The following is a 20,644-nucleotide window of genomic DNA, read 5'->3' as shown; positions in this document are numbered from 1 at the left end:
ACAAGGATCAGTGTTGGGACCTAACTGTTTACCATCTAGGTCCACAGTTGTTTGTTACTTGTATAAACAATTTGGGTGAGAAAAATAGAAAAAATGGTTAGTAAGTTTGTGGTTGACAATAAAATTGGTGGTGTAGTGGACAGTGAAGACGTACAGCGGGATCTTGATCATCTGGGCCGCTGGTCAAAGGAGTGGTAGATGGAATTTAATTCGGATAAATGCGAGCTGTCACAGTTTGGTAAGGCAAACCATGGTGGTATTCATATAGTTAATGATAGGGCATTGAGGAGTGTTTTTGAACAGAGAGATGTAGGGGTTCAGGTACATAGTTCCTTGAATATGGTGTCACAGGTAGATAGGGTAGTGAAGAAAGCATTTGGCATTCTTGCCTTCATTGGTCAGAACATTGAGTACAGAAATTGAGATGTCATATTTAGCTGTACAGGTCATTGGTGAGGCCACATTTGGAGTGTGGCTTACATTTCTGATTGCACTGCTGTAGCAAGGATATTATTAAATTGGAGATGGTGCAGAAAAGATCTACAAGGATGTTAACAGGATTGGAGGGTTTGAGTTAAGGAGAAGCTGGATAGCCTGGTTCTTTGTTCCTTGGAGCATAGGAGGTTGAGGGGTGACCTTATACTGGATACTAAAATCATGAGGGGCATAGATAAGCTGAATAGTGAAGGCCTTTTCCCTAGGATATGGGAGTTCAAAGCTGTAGGCATAGGTTTAAGATGAGAGGGAAAGATTTAGAAGGGACCTGAGGGGCAACATTTTTACAAGGTTGTGTGTATATGGAATGAACTGCCAGAGGAAGTGGTAAATGCAGGTACAGTTACAACATTTCAAAGACATTTGGACAGATGCATAAATAGGAATGGTTTAGAGGGATATGGGCCAAAGGCAGGCAAATGGGATTAGTTTGGCATGGGTGAATTGGACCAAAGAGTCTGTTCCTATGCTATATGACTCTGATTTGGACAAATGAGGTTGAGGATAATGTTTCCAGGTTTGCTGGCAGTACAAAGCTGAAGGGAAAAGTAGGATGTGAGAATGGTGCAATGAGGGCATAAAGACATATATACATATTAAGGAAGTGGGCAGTTAGCTAACAGATGTCTTATAATGTAGGTGTGATGATAGCCAATTTGGTAGTAAGAATAGGAAGCAGAATTTATATTTTTAATGCGTGAAATCTTGAAATATTGATGTTTGGAGAAACCGTCAACCAAGGACATAAAGTCGGCATGTAAATAGTTACAAAAGAACGTGAGTTAGGAGTCTTATTACTGTTAAGCAGACTTTTGGTGAGATCACTCCTGGAGTATGTGCATGATTTTGCTCTCCATTTCCAGGGAAGCATATACTTCCATTGTATGGGAAGCGATGGCCTAGTGGTGTTATTGCTGGATGGTTACCAGGTAATGAGACCCAGGTGACCTCAGTTCGAATCCCGCTATGGCAGATGGTGGAGTTTGAATTCAATAATACTATGGAAATATAAGCCTAATGATGACCATCAAACCATTGTCAGCTTCCAGGAAAAACCCACCTGGTTCATTAACGTCTTTTAGGGAAGGAAACTGCTAGCCTTACCTGGTCTGGCCTACATATGACTTCAGACCCACAGCAATGTGGTTAACTCTTAGCTGCCTTCTGGCAATTAGGGATGGGCAATAAATGTTGACCCAGCCAGTGATGCCCACAGTAGTGGATGAACTTTAAAAAAGTTTGGTAGATTGATTCTTGGGATGACAATATTGTCCTGTGATGATAGGCTGAGTAAATTAGATCCCTGTTCTCTGGAATTTAGAAAAATGAAAGCTGATTTCATTGCAACATACAAGACTCTGGGTGGACAGTGAATTATTTCTGTATCTGAGAAAATGTAGAACCTGACATGAAATCTCAGGATAAGGAATCAATCTAAGGAGAAATGTGTTTCGCAGAATTGTGAATATTTGAAATTGTGTACCCAAGAATTTTGAGGATGCTCTATTGTTCAGTATTTTTAAGTCTGAAATCAACAGATCTTTGGTGTCTCAGGGTATCAAGCGATATAAGAACTGGGCAGGAATGTACAGTCGAAGGAGAAAATTAGTCACAAACATATTGAATGATGGAGCAGGCAGAGACAGAATGGTCTACTACTGTTGTTGTGTTCTTGTATTCTGTGAAACCACAGAAGAATGATGATTCATGTTGAAGTATGGGTTTCCTCTCCATTTATAGAATTTCCATCTGATTGACTACAATTTATTAGTCCTCACTCTTATTGTGTTGGCACGTCGTCTTATAATTGCGGTTGTGAAAGAGGTAAGCTCTATACAACTTCTGTCTTTGAGTAATGTTCACTTTTCCAGAAGGGTACATACTAGTTTATGTAGAAGCTTTTTGTTTTGTTCTGGTGAATTCTTTAAATACAGTTTAGTAAAAACTGCTACAATTTGCAGCATAAACAGTATGTTTGTTTTTTTTTCTATTAATATGATAGAGTGGATGAAAACCAATTCCAAAATCCCATTTATCCCAAACTAACAAAATTAGATTGATCAGCCTCCACAGTCCAAGTCGACAACTGTTAAGATCCTAGCTGATGATAATACTGGACAAGTCACAATGTGAAACCTTGTTTAATAAATCATAAGTTCTGTTTTTCCAATTTATTTATCAAGGTAGTCAGTCATCAAACATATTCACAAGAGGCTGCCAGTGTACTTTCAACAAAAGAATGCCAATATCCATGAAATGCGAAAGGAAGAAAAGCTAAACTACACAATATAAGAACTATTTAAAATTGACTAATTACAAATATCTGAAAGAAAGTTTTAATCCTTCTACCCTCACAGCAACCTTACAGTTACCCAAACCTCGGTGAAGAGTTACCCTGTTTCGATTTTCACATTTCTCATAAAGTTGGCACAACTTTCAATTCCTTTCTGGCAAAAGTCTGCAATCACTCAATGTCATCTTCTTTAGTTATTGCCTGTTCTTGAAACCTTTAAACAAAATTCTAACACAACTAACTTATTCCTTGAACAAGTGCTCCTTAATTTCATGCATCCAAAAGTCTTATGGGATGTAACGTCTTCTGTTTCTGGAGCTTTTCTCTTAGAAAATTCGCAGCGACTCAGAACTTTATTTCTTCTGTGCAGTGTGTTGCAGGCCTTTTTCTTTCTGAATGACTTGTTTTTGTGTCTGAAAGAAATCTGCACACTCACTGACCTTTTGGAAGTTTCTCCCTTTGTCAAACGATAACACCGCAGTTCCCCCCCCCCCCCCCCCCCCCCCGGCCACCACCCTGTGCTCTTTTAAAGCCTTATTTAAATGCATATACACATATTTCCAAGCAACCTAATATGAAATTAAAACTAAAACCATGTCTCCCCTCTTCAGCTTTCTCAATATGTAAATACAAATCAAATGTAAGACTATTCATCGTTCTGTTCACATGAGACCCCAGTTTCCAAATAATAATGATATGTAATTTGCACTTATTACACTTCCCTGCAAGAAACAAACAGAAAAGTAGCTTTAAGATTTCCTATTACAGTTCCCTTGGCATTGCATCTATTTTACTTGTGTAGTTTTCACTTTCAAGATAATATGGCATTCAAATTCATAAGGCTTTTCCATAATAATCATCTACACAAGTTCATTTTGATCACATTTGTTTTCTTCCTTATTTGCTCTTGCTAAGCCATCTGCTTAAATGTTTCCTGTGATACGAATGACTTTTGAATTGTACTGTGTAGCATTAAACTTCTAATGCAAGTTTCATTTCTAATGAAATGGCAGAATGTTTTAAATACTGCATCTTTACTATTAATTGTGGCCTAAAATGGGCAAGGACTGTTCTAACAGAAAGAGCTGTAGGAGTTTGTGTATTTTTAAACACAAGATACTGGAAATTATTGAGAGTTCTGTTTACTTTGATGTTTTGCAAGCAGTGGGGGAAGAAATGATAAGGAACCACATCACCCGGCTATGTGCGCAGATTAAAATTTGACCAGAAAATGGATTGATGATTGGTATGAATAGTCTTCTCTAGTTGTCATTATTGAAGTAATCAACTTGATGACAAGATGTAGGAACAGAATTCGGCCAATTAGCCGATATAATCTTCCCTGCTTTCAATCATGGCTGATATGTTACTCAACTCCATTCTCCTGTCTTTCCACCATAAGCATTGATCCTCTTACTGATAAAGAGCTTCTCTATCTGAAATACAGCCAATGATATGATCTCTACAGTCATTTGCAGTAGTGAGTTTGTCGGGTCACCATCCTCTGGCTAAAGAAATTCCTCCTCATCTCAGTACTAAAGGCTTGGCTCTTCACTCTGTGGCTGTGGTTCTAGTCTTGGGTCCTAGCCATAGAGTTGTAAAGCACGGAAACGGACTCTTCAGTCCAACTCATCCATGATGACCAGATATCCTGAACTGATCTAGACCAATTTGCCAGCATTTGGCCCATATCACTCTAAACCCTTCTTATTCATGCACCCATCCAGATATCTTTTAAATGTTGTAATTGTACCAGCCTCCAACACATCCTCTCGAAGCTCATTCCGTAATGCACCACCTAATGCATGAAAACTCTGCCCTTCAGGTCCCTTCTAAATTTTTGCCCTGAAACTTTAAACCTCTGCCCTCTAGTTTTGGACTCACCCAACCTGGGAAAAAGACCTTGGCTAATCACCCTATCCATGCCCTCATGATTTTATAAACCTTTTTTAGGTCATCCCTTAGCCTCTGTGCTCCAGGGTATAAAGCCTTTCCCAACAATTCAAACCTTCCAATCATCTGAGCCCTTTCAAGTTTAACTACAACGTTCTTATAGTAGGGAGACCAGAATTGAATACTGTGTTCTTGAAGTGGCCTAACCAATGTCCTGTACATTCACAAGATGAGCTCCCAACTCCTATATTTGATGCAGTGACCAATGAAGACAAGTGTGCCAAACGCCACCTTCACCAACTCCAAACAAAAAGTGCTGGAAATCACAGCGAGTCAGGCTGCCTCTGTGGAGAGAAAGCAAGCTAACATTTAAAGTCGAGATGACTGTTCATTAGAGCCAACATGAAGTATGAAGGGGACAACATTTATTCAGTAATAGGGGCCTGGAGTGCTCGGGGAGAAAAGGTGTTAATAGTACAGATTGAGTGATCAGAATGTGGGAATGGGAAAACAATGATTAATCAAACTGCCAAACTGGACAGATCAGATGGTCCCACTGGAAGGGCAGGATGCGGAGTGTGGACGGGAAGAGGACAGAGAATGCAACAAGTAACGCTCTTCAACCTGACTACCTGCAACTCCACTTCGAGGAACTATGCACCTGCACCACTAGGTCCCTTTAGTGGGCAACACCTGCCAGGGCCCTATCATTAAGTGTATAAGTCCTGTTCTGTTTTGCCTTGCCAATTTGCAAGACCTCACATTTTCTAAGTTAAACTCCGTCTGCCACTCCTCGACCTATCTGATCAAGATCCCACTGTACTCTGAGATAACCTTCACTATCTACTACACCACTAATTCTGGCGTCATCTGCAAACATACTGACCATACCTCCCATATTCACATCCAAATCATTTATTTAAATGATGAAGAGTAGGGGACGCAGCACCAATCCTTGCGTCATATCATGGTCACAGACCTCCAGTCTGACCAGCCTCCGCCACCTGCAGCCTCTGCCTTCCATCTTCAAGCGAATTTTGTGTCCAGTTGGCTAATTCCACCTGGATTCTATGTAGTCTAACTTTGCTAACCAGTCTACTATACGCAACCTTGTTGAACACCTTGCTGAAGTCCAAATTGAAGCTGTAGTTGAAGATTTCCACATCCCAAGAATGAGTAGAAAATGAAATGGTACACTGAACAGAAGGGAAGAAATGTTTTGCTAAACCCTGTATGTAGAAATAACCCATTTTCTCAGCTTCACTTTCAAAGCAGTTGTGTGATGAGACATGGTGCTGCCGACTGCCACTGCTATACTGCTGCATATCTGCAATCCACTCTTCATACAAGGCCATAACAGCTGCTATCTTCAAGTAAAAATGTTTTTCTTTAAAGCATGGAATTACAGTGGAAATATCATCTTCAGGCCCACTCTATCCAGGCCTCTCAGAATTCTGTAAGTTTCAGTTAGATTCCTTCCATCCTTCTAAACTCCATTGAGTACACACGCAGAGTTCTCAACCAGTCCACATGTGATAACCTGTTCATCTCCAGGATCATTCTAATAAACCTCCTATGGGCCTACTCCAAAGCCATCACCTTCTTCCTTAGATATGGAGTCCAAAACACAGTATTCCAAAGAGATAGTAAGAACTGCCGATGCTGGAGTCAGAGATAACAGCATGAAGAAGGGTCTTGACCCGAAACGTGAGCTTTCCTGCTCCTCTGATGCTGCCTGGCCTGCTGTGTTCCTCCAGCTCCGCATTGTGTTATCAAAATATTCCAAATGCAGTCTGACCAGTGCTTTACGCCGCCTCAGTATTACATCGTTGCTTTTGTAGTGTTGCCCGCTTGAAATGAGTGCTAACATTGCGTTTGTCTTCCTAACTTGACAATTAAACCTGCATGTTAACCTTAAAAGAATTCTGAACCAAGACTCCCAAATTCCTTTGTGCTTCAGATTTCTGAACCTATTCCCTATTTAAAAGATAGTCAGTGTCTCTATTCTTCCTACCTTACACTTCACCACACTATATTCCCATCTGCCTCTTTTTTGGCTGCAGTCCTGGCCTGTCCAAGTCCTTATGCAGCCTCCCAACCTTTTCAACACTACCTGTCTCTCCTCTTTGCTGTGTCACTTGAAAACATAGCATCAATGCCCTTGGTTCCTTTGTACAGATTATTAACTTATAGTGTTATTGATTGTGGTCTCAACATTGATTCCTGTCGAACTTTACTAGCTATAGGTTGCCATCCTGAAAAAGACTCCTTTATCCCCACTCTGTGTTTGCTAGTCAGCTAGTCCTCTGTCTGTGCCAGTACCTTGTCCCTAACACAATGGGCTGTTATCTTATTGAGCAGCTTCCTGCGCAGCAGCTTGTCAAAGGTCTTCTGGAAATGCCAATAAATCACGTCCATCGGCTCTCCTTGCTTGTTAAATTGAAAAGAATACTATCAGATTTGTCAGGCATGATCACCCCTTGACAAGGCTATACTAACTCAGCCCTAATTTACCATACAGTTCCAAGTACTGTGCAGTGTCATCCTAAATAGTGTACTGCCACATCCTGTCAGGAATGGTGGTGGGCGATTAAACAACACACTGGAGGAGGAGGCTCCACAAATATTCCCACCCTCAATGATGGAAAAGCCCAACAACATAGTACAAAAGACAAGACTGAAGATTCACAGCAATCTTCATCCAGAAGTGCTAAGTGGATGATCCATTGCGGCCTCTTCCGGTCGTCACCAGCATTACGCTTAGCAGTCTTCAGCATCAGAGCAGCAGGAAAGATAGCATTTTGGGTTTACAGCCTTGATCCATACTGTATTGACTCTGACTCCAACATCTACAGCTCTTGCTATCTTCAAGTCACTGAAAACCCTACTGCGAAGCTTTTTCCAAGGATGCTCACCCTGAAGAAGTTGTGCTCCTCCCTCTGAAAAGATCTCTGGATCTCTGTCCCACTGCAACCCACTGGTGATCTCCTCCACACTGAAGCTCGTCAACCACATATTGAAACACCCGTTACTACAGCCACACCTCTTTTCTCAGTACCTGCCTATGCAGCGGGCTCATACCCCATGGACTCCAAATCATGTTTAGGCCATCCCAATCTGGACCAAACCAGAACCTCCAGAGCCTCCAGAAAGAGTTTTCTCTGCCGATCCTCAGCTCCATGCTTGCAGCCATGTGCCGGCATCTTCTCTCACTATGGTCAGCCCCACTCCAGCTCAGAGCCTCTTTCCTCGACCCACAAAGCACCTCTTAGCAACAATTTGTAGCTTGGATTGTGAATGCAGTTGTTTGTTAGCTCACTGAGCCAGTTGTTCTATTGTGTGCAGACATATCATTATCCTTCTAGGCAACATCATCAACGTGCCCTCTAATGGAAACATTGGTGCTCTGCTTCCTGCTGGATTTATGTGATCCTGTGGTGTGAAGGTCTTGTTGCTTTCAGTTCTGTTGTTTTAGCAATAGTCGATATACAGGGTCTATTCTGTGTGTTTGTTAATGGAGTCCTGTGTTGAGAATTTCTGGAAGCCTGATTTGATATCCATGGCCTTTTTTCGGTGAAGTGGAACTTTTCCTTCTCATACAGGCTGCTAGACTAGGTGGGATTGAGGTTCACAAGGAAGAGGTATTAGAAATCCTTCAGAAGGTGAAGATAGATAAGTCCCCTGGGCCGGATGGGATTTATCCTTGGATCCTCTGGGAAGCCAGGGAGGAGATTGCCGAGCCTTTGGCATTGATTTTTAACTCATCATTGTCTGCAGGAATAGTGCCAGACGACTGGAGGATAGCAAATGTGGTTCCTCTGTTCAAGAAGGGGAGTAGGGACAACCCTAGTAATTACAGACCAGTGAGCCATACCTCCGTTGTTGGTCAAGTGTTGGAAAAGATTATAAGGGATAGGATTTATAATCATCTGGAAAAGAGTAAATTGATTAGGGATAGTCAGCACGGTTTTGTGAAGGGAAGGTCGTGCCTCACAAACCTTATTAAGTTCTTTGAGAAGGTGACCAAACAGGTAGATGAGAGTAAACTGGTTGATGTGGTGTATATGGATTTCAGCAAGGCGTTCGATAAGGTTCCCCACAGTAGGCTATTGTACAAAATGCAGAGGAATGGGATTGTGGGAGATACAGTAGTTTGGATCGGAAATTGGCTTGCTGAAAGAAGACAGAGGGTGGTAGTTGATGGGAAATGTTCATCCTGGAGACCAGTTACTAGTGGTGTACCGCAAGGGTCGTTGTTGGGTCCACTGCTGTTTGTCATTTTTTTAAATGACCTGGATGAGGCCGTAGAAGGATGGGTAAGTAAATTTGCAGACGACACTAAGGTCAGTGGAGTTGTGGATAGTGACGAACAATGCTGTAGGTTGCAGAGAGACATAGATAAGCTGCAGAGCTGGGCTGAGAGGTGGCAAATGGAGTTTAATGCAGACAAGTGTGAGGTGATGCACTTTGGTAGGAGTAACCGGGAGGCAAAGTACTGGGCTAATGGTAAGATTCTTAGCAGTGTAGATGAGCAGAGAGATCTCGGTGTCCAGGTACACAGATCTTTGAAAGTTGCCACCCAGGTTGACAGGGCTGTTAAGACGGCATACAGTGTTTTAGCTTTTATTAATAGAGGGATCAAGTTCCGGAACCAAGAGGTTATGGTGAAGCTGTACAAAACTCTTGTGTGGCCGCACTTGGAGTATTGTGTACAGTTCTGGTCACCGCATTATAAGAAGGATGTGGAAGCTTTGGAAAGGGTGCAGAGGAGATTTAGTGGGATGTTGCCTGGTATGGAGGGAAGGTCTTACGAGGAAAGGCTGAGGGACTTGAGGCTGTTTTCATTAGAGTGAAGATGGTTGAGAAGTGACTTAATTGAAACATATAAAATAATCAGAGGGTTAGATAGCGTGGATAGGGAGAGCCTTTTTCCTGGGATGGTGACGGCGAGCACGAGAGGGCATAGCTTTAAATTGAGGGGTGAAAGATATAGGACAGATGTCAGAGGTAGTTTCTTTACTCAGAGAGTAGTAAGGGAATGGAACGCTTTGCCTGCAACGGTTGTAGATTCGCCAACTTTAGGTACATTTAAGTCGTCATTGGACAAGCATATGGACATACATGGAATAGTGTAGGTAAGATGGGCTTGAGATCGGTATGACTGGTCGGCACAACGTTGAGGGCCGAAGGGCCTGTGCTGTGCTGTAATGTCCTATGTTCTATAAGTACAAACTGCTTCTGTATGGCATTAAATATTTCTTTGAACATCCTTCACTGTACCTCAGAGATAGTAGGAATTGCCGATGCTGAAGTCTGAGATGACAAGATGTAGAGCTACATGAACACAGCAGGCCAGGCAGCATCAGAGGAGCAGGAAAGCTGATGTTTCAGGTCTGGACCCTTTTTCTTTCCTGAAGAAGCTTCCAGACCCGAAACATCAGCTTTCCTGCTCCTCTGATGCTGCCCGGCCTGCTGTGTTCATCCAGCTCAACACCTTGCTATCTCCATTGTACCTCAGTTGTTTTACCTATTGGCACATCTTCCCAGTTTCCTGTGGACAATGTCTGCCTCATACCATTAAAGTCTACCTTACTAAAAGCCAAAATTCTAACGTTCCATCATTGCTTATCTCTTACGAACATTGCATGAAACTTGATCATGTTATGATCACTTCTAACAAATGCTCGTGAACAACTACATCACCAATTATTAGAACCTAGAACAGTACAGCATAGAACAGGCCCTTCAGCCCACGATGTTGTGCCGACCACTGATCCTCATGTATGCACCCTCAAATTTCTGTGACCATATGCATGTCTAGCAGTGTCTTAAATGACCCCAATGACCTTGCTTCCAAGCTGGCTTGTTTTTGTTCAGACATTTTGTCAACATGCTAGGTAACAATGAGGCCTCCGATGAAGCGATGTTGTTCGACTCTGCTTTCTCCCTGTAACCCTTGATCCCCTTGACAATCAAAAATCTATCTATTTCTGTCTTAAATATACTCAATGACCTGGCCTCCACGGCCTTACAGGACAGTGAATTGCATAGATTCACCACTGCCTGGCTGAAGATGTTTCTTCTTACCTCTGTTCTAAAGGGTCTTCCGTTTACTGTAAGGCTGTATCCTCAGGTCCTCTTCTCTCCTCCCAAGGGAAACATCTTCCCAACATCAACTCTATCCGGGCTGTTCACAGTTGTGTAAGTTTCAGTTAGATCCCCTCCTTCTTCTAAAAGTATAGACCCAGGGTCCTCAAACATTCCTCATATGTTAAGTCTTTCATTCCTGGGATCATTCTCATGAACCTCCTCTGGACTCACTGCAGGGCCAGTACATTCTTCCTAAGGTATGGGACCCAAAATTGCTCACAATACTCTAAATTTGGTCTGACTAGAGCTTTATAAAACCTCAGACATACATCCCTGCTTATATTTTCTAGTCCTCTCAAAATAATTTGAACGTTGAATTTTCCTTCCTAACTACCAACTCAACATGCAAGAGAGGAGGTCTGAGACGAGGTGCAGGTGAACAAGCTTCCGGCAGATGTAGTTGTCAGGGACATTTGAGCTGGTCTTAATTCCTCACATCTCACAGTTGAGGCATACCACTCCATGAACTGCCATTTCTCACTATAATGTATTAAAAAATAAAAAAGCGACTAAAGAAATAAATTTTATCTATTATTTAAATTATTGTTGTTACTTATCAACCAATAGGCTGAATTAGTATATTATCCTCCAAAAAACAGTCCAAAAAACTCTACCTTGCACTACACACAGATTGCCAATCTTAAACTATGAAGCTATGAAAGAGTTTATGAAAAAAATAGAATGTAGGGTTAAAAAAAGTCACCTGATTAATACTCTCAAATCAAGAGTTCACCTGTGATGCACGTTACTTTTTAACTCATAATGTCACCAGGTGCTCCTCCAAAGATTCTTCGTGGTGTTCCTGCTAAAGCAAGTGTAGCTCTTCAGATAAGCTCAGGTAATATCTCTATAATTTATTTGTATCCCTCACACAGGTGCCTGTCCACCTATTTTTGTGTTGTCTGCAGATTTGGCTACAGTACATTTGCTTCCATCTTCCTAGTCATTATATGTACTGTAAAGAGTTGCAGTTCCAGCACTGATCAAGTTGGAACTCTACTGGCTACAGACCACCAACCTGAAAAAAAAAACCCTTATCCCCACTCGCAGTTAACTGTCCATTGGCCAATTCTCCGTCCATGCCAATACATTACTTCCAGCACTGTGGACTCTTATGATTTAACCCTTTGCGAGGTACCTTGTCGCATGCCTCCTGGAAATCCAAATACAACATGCCTACAGGTTCCCCCCCATCCACGGTAGTTGAGAGTCCATTAAAAAACTCTAATAAGTTAATTAAACACAATTTCCCTTTCTTGAAGCCATGCTGACTCTGCTTGACCAGATGTCAGTCACACTTTCTGCCAAGTTATTAGATATGTATACTTCAAAGTGATGTCGCATCAGTGCCAAACTCAATGTTCTTTACCCCTCATATTTGTTGATAAGCATTTCGTTTGCTTGAAAAATAATTAATTAGCTTTTCAATTCCCATTTTGTCTTCCTGTAATAATATTGCACCAACAGTAGCATTACTCCCATCGGCAGCCATTTTAAATGACTTAGTGGAATTTGGTGCTGCTAAAACTAGTGCAGTATTACATTTTTGCTTCTGTGGGTGCTAATTTGTCCCACAGTGGGGGAATGCAATGCCCCAGTGGTATTAACACTAGATGTTAATCCAGAGACTCCGATTATGTTCTGGGGACTCGTGTTCATATTTCACCACAGCAGATGGTGGAATTTGAATTCAAAAAATAAGGAATCAAGAGTCTATGTTGATCGTGAGTCCATATTGTTTGTTTGTGTGTGTGTGTGTGTGTGTGTGTGTGTGTGTGTGTGTGTGTTTGTTTTGAGGGCGGGGGAGCGTGGGGTGGAATCTCGTTCACTGATGTTCTCTGGGAGGGAAAAAAAACTGCTGTCCTTACCTGGTCAGACCTACAACATGTGATTGACTTTAAACTGCCCCTCAACTACCCTCAGGGAAATTAGAGTTGAGCAATAAATACTAGCCTGGTCAGTGACACCTGCATCCTGTGAATGAAATTAAAAAACACTTTTGCTTTAGCAAAGTCATTTTTAGCCAAGCTTATAGTTAACTCAATAGGTGAACTCTAGCTACTGTGATTCATGACTGAACTTTATATTTTCCCTCACTCAGGCTAACTCCTCTTATTTGAGTGTAAGGTTTTATTTTACGGAAACACATTACCTACATTAGCTTCATGTACAGTCAAAGATGTTTACCCTGGCCTGTTTACACAAACAAATTTTTTTTTGCCAATCCTCAGATTTTCTATTTTTCTCATCTCCTCCTTGATTCCCATATGACCACTTCCCTACACGTAGCTGTCTAAGTGAAATATTAGAGGTATCCATCCGAACTGCACCTTCTTGGATTTTTGATACTTGATGCTCATCTAGGTAAATATTGGTTTACTGGAATACGTTTTTTGGATTTTTTGCATAATCATGATTTCATCCAAATTCTCAAAGTTTTTCTCCAACTGCAACTATTGAAACCACTGATCCCTCATCATTTCTTTGTTTATTGCAAATTCTACAAATGTCTGTTCTTGCTTATTCTGCAAAATTTTAATTCATAAGTTTCAGGAACAAGCTCATAAGCATCAAATATTGCTCTTCAAACAGCTTCATAGTTTGCAGATTGTTCTCCTGACAAACTGGAACAAGCATTTGTAGCTACTAAGAATCTCTGTAATAGTAAGGTCCAAACATTTTTTCGTCATTTGACTTTCACTTTGTCTTCAATGAGGTGAAATAGCTTTCATCTCTAACCCTTCTAAAATTAGGTATTAAATGCAGATATCTAGTTCAGTCAAACTTCCATTGAAATCAGAATCATCCGGTGAGTTTTTAATCCCTTCTTTCTGTAAGCTTTTCTCTATCCGAATCAGGTTTTCTGATTATCATCTTTATTTGAAGTTGAGACTGTTTGTTTTTATCTTATTCCCATTTCTTTTTCTTTTTCTTTTTATTTCTCTAGTCTTCTCCTTCCTTAGGCTATTTTTGCCTTGTTTTTGCCGATTAAAGCAATCTTATTTAGCCAGAGAGTGGTGGGCTTGTGGAATTCATTGCCGCAGAGTGCAGTGGAGGCTGGGACGTTTGATGCCTTCAAGGCAGAGATCGACAAATTCTTGATCTCACAAGGAATCAAGGGCTACGGGGAGAGCGCAGGGAAGTGGTGTTGAAATGCCCATCAGCCATGATTTAAATGGCGGAGTGGACCGATGGGCCAAATGGCCTTACTTCCACTCCTATGTCTTATGGTCTTATTTTCATCTTGCTTTTAAAATCTATCTTGTCTTTACATTTCCCTTTGACGCTTATCTAATTCAGGCTATGCCATTTTCTTTTTCCTCTAATACAAGTTTTGACATTGTTAACTAAATCTTAGCTGATTCTTGTGGTGATGCATTAATTTCCATTCTTACTCCTTTTAATTCTAAATGGTAAGCATCTCAACTTAGCCAGATGTTGCTTTTAATACTACCTTCAATTTATCCACCAACACTTTCATTTTAACTTGTCAAATTCTTCAAATAATCTGCTGTTACATCTTTCACTCCTAGAAAGTCTTAGTGACATCAAAGTCATTTTGACATTTCAACTATAAGATAATAAAATGTGAGGCTGGATGAACACAGCAGGCCAAGCAGCATCTCAGGAGCACAAAAGCTGACGTTTCGGGCCTAGACCCTTCATCAGAGAGGGGGATGGGGAGAGGGAACTGGAATAAATAGGGAGAGAGGGGGAGGCGGACCGAAGATGGAGAGTAAAGAAGATAGGTGGAGAGAGTGTAGGTGGGAAGGTAGGGAGGGGATAGGTCAGTCCAGGGAAGACGGACAGGTCAAGGAGGTGGGATGAGGTTAGTAGGTAGCTGGGGGTGCGGCTTGGGGTGGGAGGAAGGGATGGGTGAGAGGAAGAACAGGTTAGGGAGGCAGAGACAGGTTGGACTGGTTTTGGGATGCAGTGGGTGGGGGGGAAGAGCTGGGCTGGTTGTGTGGTGCAGTGGGGGGAGGGGACGAACTGGGCTGGTTTAGGGATGCAGTAGGGGAAGGGGAGATTTTGAAACTGGTGAAGTCCACATTGATACCATATGGCTGCAGGGTTCCCAGGCGGAATATGAGTTGCTGTTCCTGCAACCTTCGGGTGGCATCATTGTGGCACTGCAGGAGGCCCATGATGGACATGTCATCCAGAGAATGGGAGGGGGAGTGGAAATGGTTTGCGACTGGGAGGTGCAGTTGTTTGTTGCGAACTGAGCGGAGGTGTTCTGCAAAGCGGTCCCCAAGCCTCCGCTTGGTTTCCCCAATGTAGAGGAAGCCGCACCGGGTACAGTGGATGCAGTATACCACATTGACAGATGTGCAGGTGAACCTCTGCTTAATGTGGAATGTCATCTTGGGTCCTGGGATGGGGGTGAGGTAGGAGGTGTGGGGACAGGTGTAGCATTTCCTGCGGTTGCAGGGGAAGGTGCCGGGTGTGGTGGGGTTGAAGGGCAGTGTGGAGCGAACAAGGGAGTCACGGAGAGAGTGGTCTCTCCGGAAAGCTGACAGGGGAGGGGATGGAAAAATGTCTTGGGTGGTGGGGTCGGATTGTAAATGGCGGAAGTGTCGGAGGATAATGCGTTGTATCCGGAGGTTGGTAGGGTGGTGTGTGAGAACGAGGGGGATCCTCTTGGGGCGGTTGTGGCGGGGGCGGGGTGTGAGGGATGTGTTGCGGGAAATACGGGAGACGCGGTCAAGGGCGTTTTCGATCACTGTGGGAGGAAAGTTGCGGTCCTTAAAGAACTTGGACATCTGGGATGTGCGGGAGTGGAATGTCTTATCGTGGGAGCAGATGCGGCGGAGGCGGAGGAATTGGGAATAGGGGATGGAATTTTTGCAGGAGGGTGGGTGGGAGGAGGTGTATTCTAGGTAGCTGTGGGAGTCGGTGGGCTTGAAATGGACGTCAGTTACAAGCTGGTTGCCTGAGATGGAGACTGAGAGGTCCAGGAAGGTGAGGGATGTGCTGGAGATGGCCCAGGTGAACTGAAGGTTGGGGTGGAAGGTGTTGGTGAAGTGGATGAACTGTTCGAGCTCCTCTGGGGAGCAAGAGGCGGCGCCGATACAGTCATCAATGTACCGGAGGAAGAGGTGGGGTTTGGGGCCTGTGTAGGTGCGGAAGAGGGACTGTTCCACGTAACCTACAAAGAGGCAGGCATAGCTGGGGCCCATGCGGGTGCCCATGGCCACCCCCTTAGTCTGTAGGAAGTGGGAGGAGTCAAAAGAGAAGTTGTTGAGTGTGAGGACGAGTTCAGCTAGGCAGATGAGAGTGTCGGTGGAGGGGGACTGGTCGGGCCTGCGGGATAGGAAGAAGCGGAGGGCCTTGAGGCCATCTCCCTGCGGAATGCAGGTGTACAGGGACTGGACGTCCATGGTGAATATGAGGTATTGGGGGCCAGGGAATTGGAAGTCCTGGAGGAGGTGGAGGGCGTGGGTGGTGTCATGGTCGTAGGTGGGGAGTTCCTGGACCAAAGGGGAGAAAATGGAGTCCAGATCGGTGGAGATGAGTTCGGTGGGGCAGGAGCAGGCTGAGACGATGGGTCGACCAGGGCAGGCAGGTTTGTGGATTTTGGGAAGGAGATAGAAACGGGCCGTGCGGGGTTGGGGAACAATGAGGTTGGAGGCTGTGGGTGGGAGGTCCCCTGTGGTGATAAGGTCGTGAATGGTGTTGGAGATGATGGTTTGGTGCTCGGGTGTGGGGTCATGATCGAGGAGGCGGTAGGAGGTGGTGTCAGAGAGTTGGTGTCTGGCCTCGGCGATGTAGAGGTCAGTGCGCCATACTACTACTGCGCCACCCTTGTCTGCGGGTTTGATGGTGAGGTTGGGGTTGGAGCGGAGGGCTGCCCGTTCTGCGGGGGAGAGGTTGGAGTGGGTGAGAGGGGTGGAGAGGTTGAGGCGGTTCATGTCTCAACGGCAGTTGGAGATGAAGAGGTCGAGGGAGGGTAGGAGGCCTGGGGGTGGTGTCCAGGAGGAGGACTTGTGTTGGAAGCGGGTGAAGGGGTCAGTGGAAGGAGGGTTGGGTTCCCGGTTGAAGAAGTAGGCATGGAGGCGAAGACAGCGGAAAAACTGCTCCATGTCCAACCGTGACTGGTATTTGTTGATGTGTGGTTGTAGGGGGACAAAGGTGAGCCCCTTGCTAAGGACTGACCGTTAGTCCTCAGTCAGTGGGAGGTCTGGGGGGATGGTGAAGATGCGGCAGGGCTCAGTGTGGCTGTCTCCTCTGGGGTTGCTGGCTGTGGAGGTTGTGGCCGGAGCGATGAGGTCGTCGGCCGTGGGCGGGGTTCCATCGGCCGTGGGCGGCGTTCCGTCGGCGTCGACCGTGGGCGGGGTTCCGTCGGCGGTTAGAGGATGGGGGTGGGCGGCAGCAGCTGCAGTGAGGGTGGTGTGTGGGGTGTTGTACCTGGAGGTGGTGACTGCAGCAAGGGGCTTACCTTTGTCCCCCTACAACCACACATCAACGAATACCAGTCACGGTCGGACATAGAGCAGTTTTTCCGCTGTCTTCGCCTCCATGCCGACTTCTTCAACCGGGAACCCAACCCTCCTTCCACTGACCCCTTCACCCACTTACAACACAAGTCCTCCTCCTGGACACCACCCCCAGGCCTCCTACCCTCCCTCGACCTCTTCATCTCCAACTACCATCGAGACATTAACCGCCTAAACCTCTCCACCCCTCTCACCCACTCCAACCTCTCCCCCGCAGAACGGGCAGCCCTCCGCTCCAACCCCAACCTCACCATCAAACCCGCAGACAAGGGTGGCGCAGTGGTAGTATGGCGCACTGACCTCTACATCGCCGAGACCAGACGCCAACTCTCTGACACCACCTCCTACCGCCTCCTCGATCATGACCCCACACCCGAGCACCAAACCATCATCTCCAACACCATTCACGACCTCATCACCACAGGGGACCTCCCACCCACAGCCTCCAACCTCATTGTTCCCCAACCCCGCACGGCCCGTTTCTATCTCCTTCCCAAAATCCACAAACCTGCCTGCCCTGGTCGACCCATCGTCTCAGCCTGCTCCTGCCCCACTGAACTCATCTCCACCTATCTAGACTCCATTTTCTCCCCTTTGGTCCAGGAGCTCCCCACCTACGTCCGTGACACCACCCACGCTCTCCACCTCTTCCAGGACTTCCAATTCCCTGGCCCCCAACAACTCATATTCACCATGGACGTCCAGTCCCTGTACACCTGCATTCCGCATGGAGATGGCCTCAAGGCCCTCCGCTTCTTCCTATCCCGCAGGCCCGACCAGTCCCCCTCCACCGACACTCTCAACCGCCTAGCTGAACTCGTCCTCACCCTCAACAACTTCTCTTTTGACTCCTCCCACTTCCTACAGACTAAGGGGGTGGCCATGGGCACCCGCATGGGCCCCAGCTATGCCTGCCTCTTTGTAGGTTACGTGGAACAGTCCCTCTTCCGCACCTACACAGGCCCCAAACCCCACCTCATCCTCCGGTACATCGATGACTGTATCGGCGCCGCCTCTTGCTCCCCAGAGGAGCTCGAGCAGTTCATCCACTTCACCAACACCTTCCACCCCAACCTTCAGTCCACCTGGGCCATCTCCAGCACATCCCTCACCTTCCTGGACCTCTCAGTCTCCACCTCAGGCAACCAGCTTGTAACTGATGTCCATTTCAAGCCCACCGACTCCCACAGCTACCTAGAATACACCTCCTCCCACCCACCCTCCTGCAAAAATTCCATCCCCTATTCCCAATTCCTCCGCCTCCGCCGCATCTGCTCCCACGATAAGACATTCCACTCCCGCACATCCCAGATGTCCAAGTTCTTTAAGGACCGCAACATTCCCCCCACAGTGATCGAGAACGCCCTTGACCGCGTCTCCCGTATTTCCCGCAACACATCCCTCACACCCCGCCCCCGCCACAGCCCCCCCAAGAGGATCCCCCTCGTTCTCACACACCACCCTACCAACGTCCGGATACAACGCATTATCCTCCGACACTTCCGCCATTTACAATCCGACCCCACCACCCAAGACATTTTTCCATCCCCTCCCCTGTCAGCTTTCCAGAGAGACCACTCTCTCCGTGACTCCCTTGTTCGCTCCACACTGCCCTCCAACCCCACCACACCCGGCACCTTCCCCTGCAACCGCAGGAAATGCTACACCTGTCCCCACACCTCCTCCCTCACCCCCATCCCAGGCCCCAAGATGACATTCCACATTCAGCAGAGGTTCACCTGCACATCTCCCAATGTGGTATACTGCATCCACTGTACCCGGTGCGGCTTCCTTTACATTGGGGAAACCAAGCGGAGGCTTGGGGACCGCTTTGCAGAACACCTCCGCTCAGTTCGCAACAAACAACTGCACCTCCCAGTCGCAAACCATTTCCACTCCCCCTCCCATTCTCTAGATGACATGTCCATCATGGGCCTCCTGCAGTGCCACAATGATGCCACCCGAAGGTTGCAGGAACAGCAACTCATATTCCGCCTGGGAACCCTGCAGCCATATGGTATCAATGTGGACTTCACCAGTTTCAAAATCTCCCCTTCCCCTACTGCATCCCTAAACCAGCCCAGTTCGTCCCCTCCCCCCACTGCACCACACAACCAGCCCAGCTCTTCCCCCCCACCCACTGCATCCCAAAACCAGTCCAACCTGTCTCTGCCTCCCTAACCTGTTCTTCCTCTCACCCATCCCTTCCTCCCACCCCAAGCCGCACCCCCAGCTACCTACTAACCTCATCCCACCTCCTTGACCTGTCCGTCTTCCCTGGACTGACCTATCCCCTCCCTACCTCCCCACCTACACTCTCTCCACCTATCTTCTTTACTCTCCATCTTCGGTCCGCCTCCCCTCTCTCCCTATTTATTCCAGTTCCCTCTCCCCATCCCCCTCTCTGATGAAGGGTCTAGGCCTGAAACGTCAGCTTTTGTGCTCCTGAGATGCTGCTTGGCCTGCTGTGTTCATCCAGCCTCACATTTTATTATCTTGGAATTCTCCAGCATCTGCAGTTCCCATTATCTTTGACATTTCAACTCACATGATATACTTCACATCAACTCTTGTGTCTATTACATTCATGGTTATTACATTCATGTACTCATTTTCTGAAAATCCACAGATTTCTATTAAATTGAACAGGTGGCAATCCCACAAAGAACCCCCACATTGTTATTCTAAGCTCTTGTCAATACAAGTCATATCCTAGAGTGAAACCTGGCTTAATAGACTGTAAGTATTATCTTTGCGAATTGTTTCCCATGGTGCTCAGTCACTAGATATTTTCACAAAAGGCGACCAATGCACTTTTAACAAAAAAAATCAAAGTGTCTTACACATAAAAGGAAAACTTGACTGTTTTGTACAATGTAAGAACTATGTGAAATCATCTTATTCCAAATAACTGAAATAAGAATTCAACTCTTACAGATACATAAATCTCAGTGAAGGGCCACCCTATTTCCACTTTACGACTCTTTGTTCAGTTGGCACAACTGTATTTGGTTTCTTCGATAATGTATTTGGTTTCTTTCTGGCAAACGTCTGCAAACTTGGCACTATCTCCTTTGTTTAACATCTCTTTATGAAATCTTTAAAACAAACTGCTAGCACAGGTAATAAAATGTGCGGCTGGATGAACACGGCAGGCCCAGCAGCATCTCAGGAGCACAAAAGCTGGCGTTTCGGGCCTAGACCCTTCATCAGAGAGGGGGATGGGGTGAGGGTTCTGGAATAAATAGGGAGAGAGGGGGAGGCGGACTGAAGATGGAGAGAAAAGAAGATAGGTCGAGAGGAGAGTATAGGTGGG

General features: G+C 45.5%; 1 protein-coding gene across 3 annotated transcripts in view; it reads left to right on the top strand.

The window, feature by feature from the left end:
* tmem39b (transmembrane protein 39B) overlaps window positions 1-20,644 on the top strand; it is a 66,291-nt gene that overhangs the window by 12,790 nt on the left and 32,857 nt on the right. The window contains exon 3 of one of the 3 annotated variants that reach the window (XM_059654452.1): window positions 2,236-2,319. The exons of the other annotated variants lie outside the window; for them this stretch is intronic. Coding sequence (XP_059510435.1) covers window positions 2,236-2,319 — 84 coding nt within the window. The remainder of the gene's footprint in view (window positions 1-2,235; window positions 2,320-20,644) is intronic. 3 annotated transcript variants of the gene reach the window in all.

Source organism: Stegostoma tigrinum, chromosome 24 (genome assembly GCF_030684315.1).
Source record: "Stegostoma tigrinum isolate sSteTig4 chromosome 24, sSteTig4.hap1, whole genome shotgun sequence".
NCBI classification, from domain to species: domain Eukaryota; kingdom Metazoa; phylum Chordata; class Chondrichthyes; order Orectolobiformes; family Stegostomatidae; genus Stegostoma; species Stegostoma tigrinum.
The sequence above is the reverse complement of the archived record's forward strand: the minus strand, read 5'-3'. Positions and strand labels throughout refer to the sequence as shown.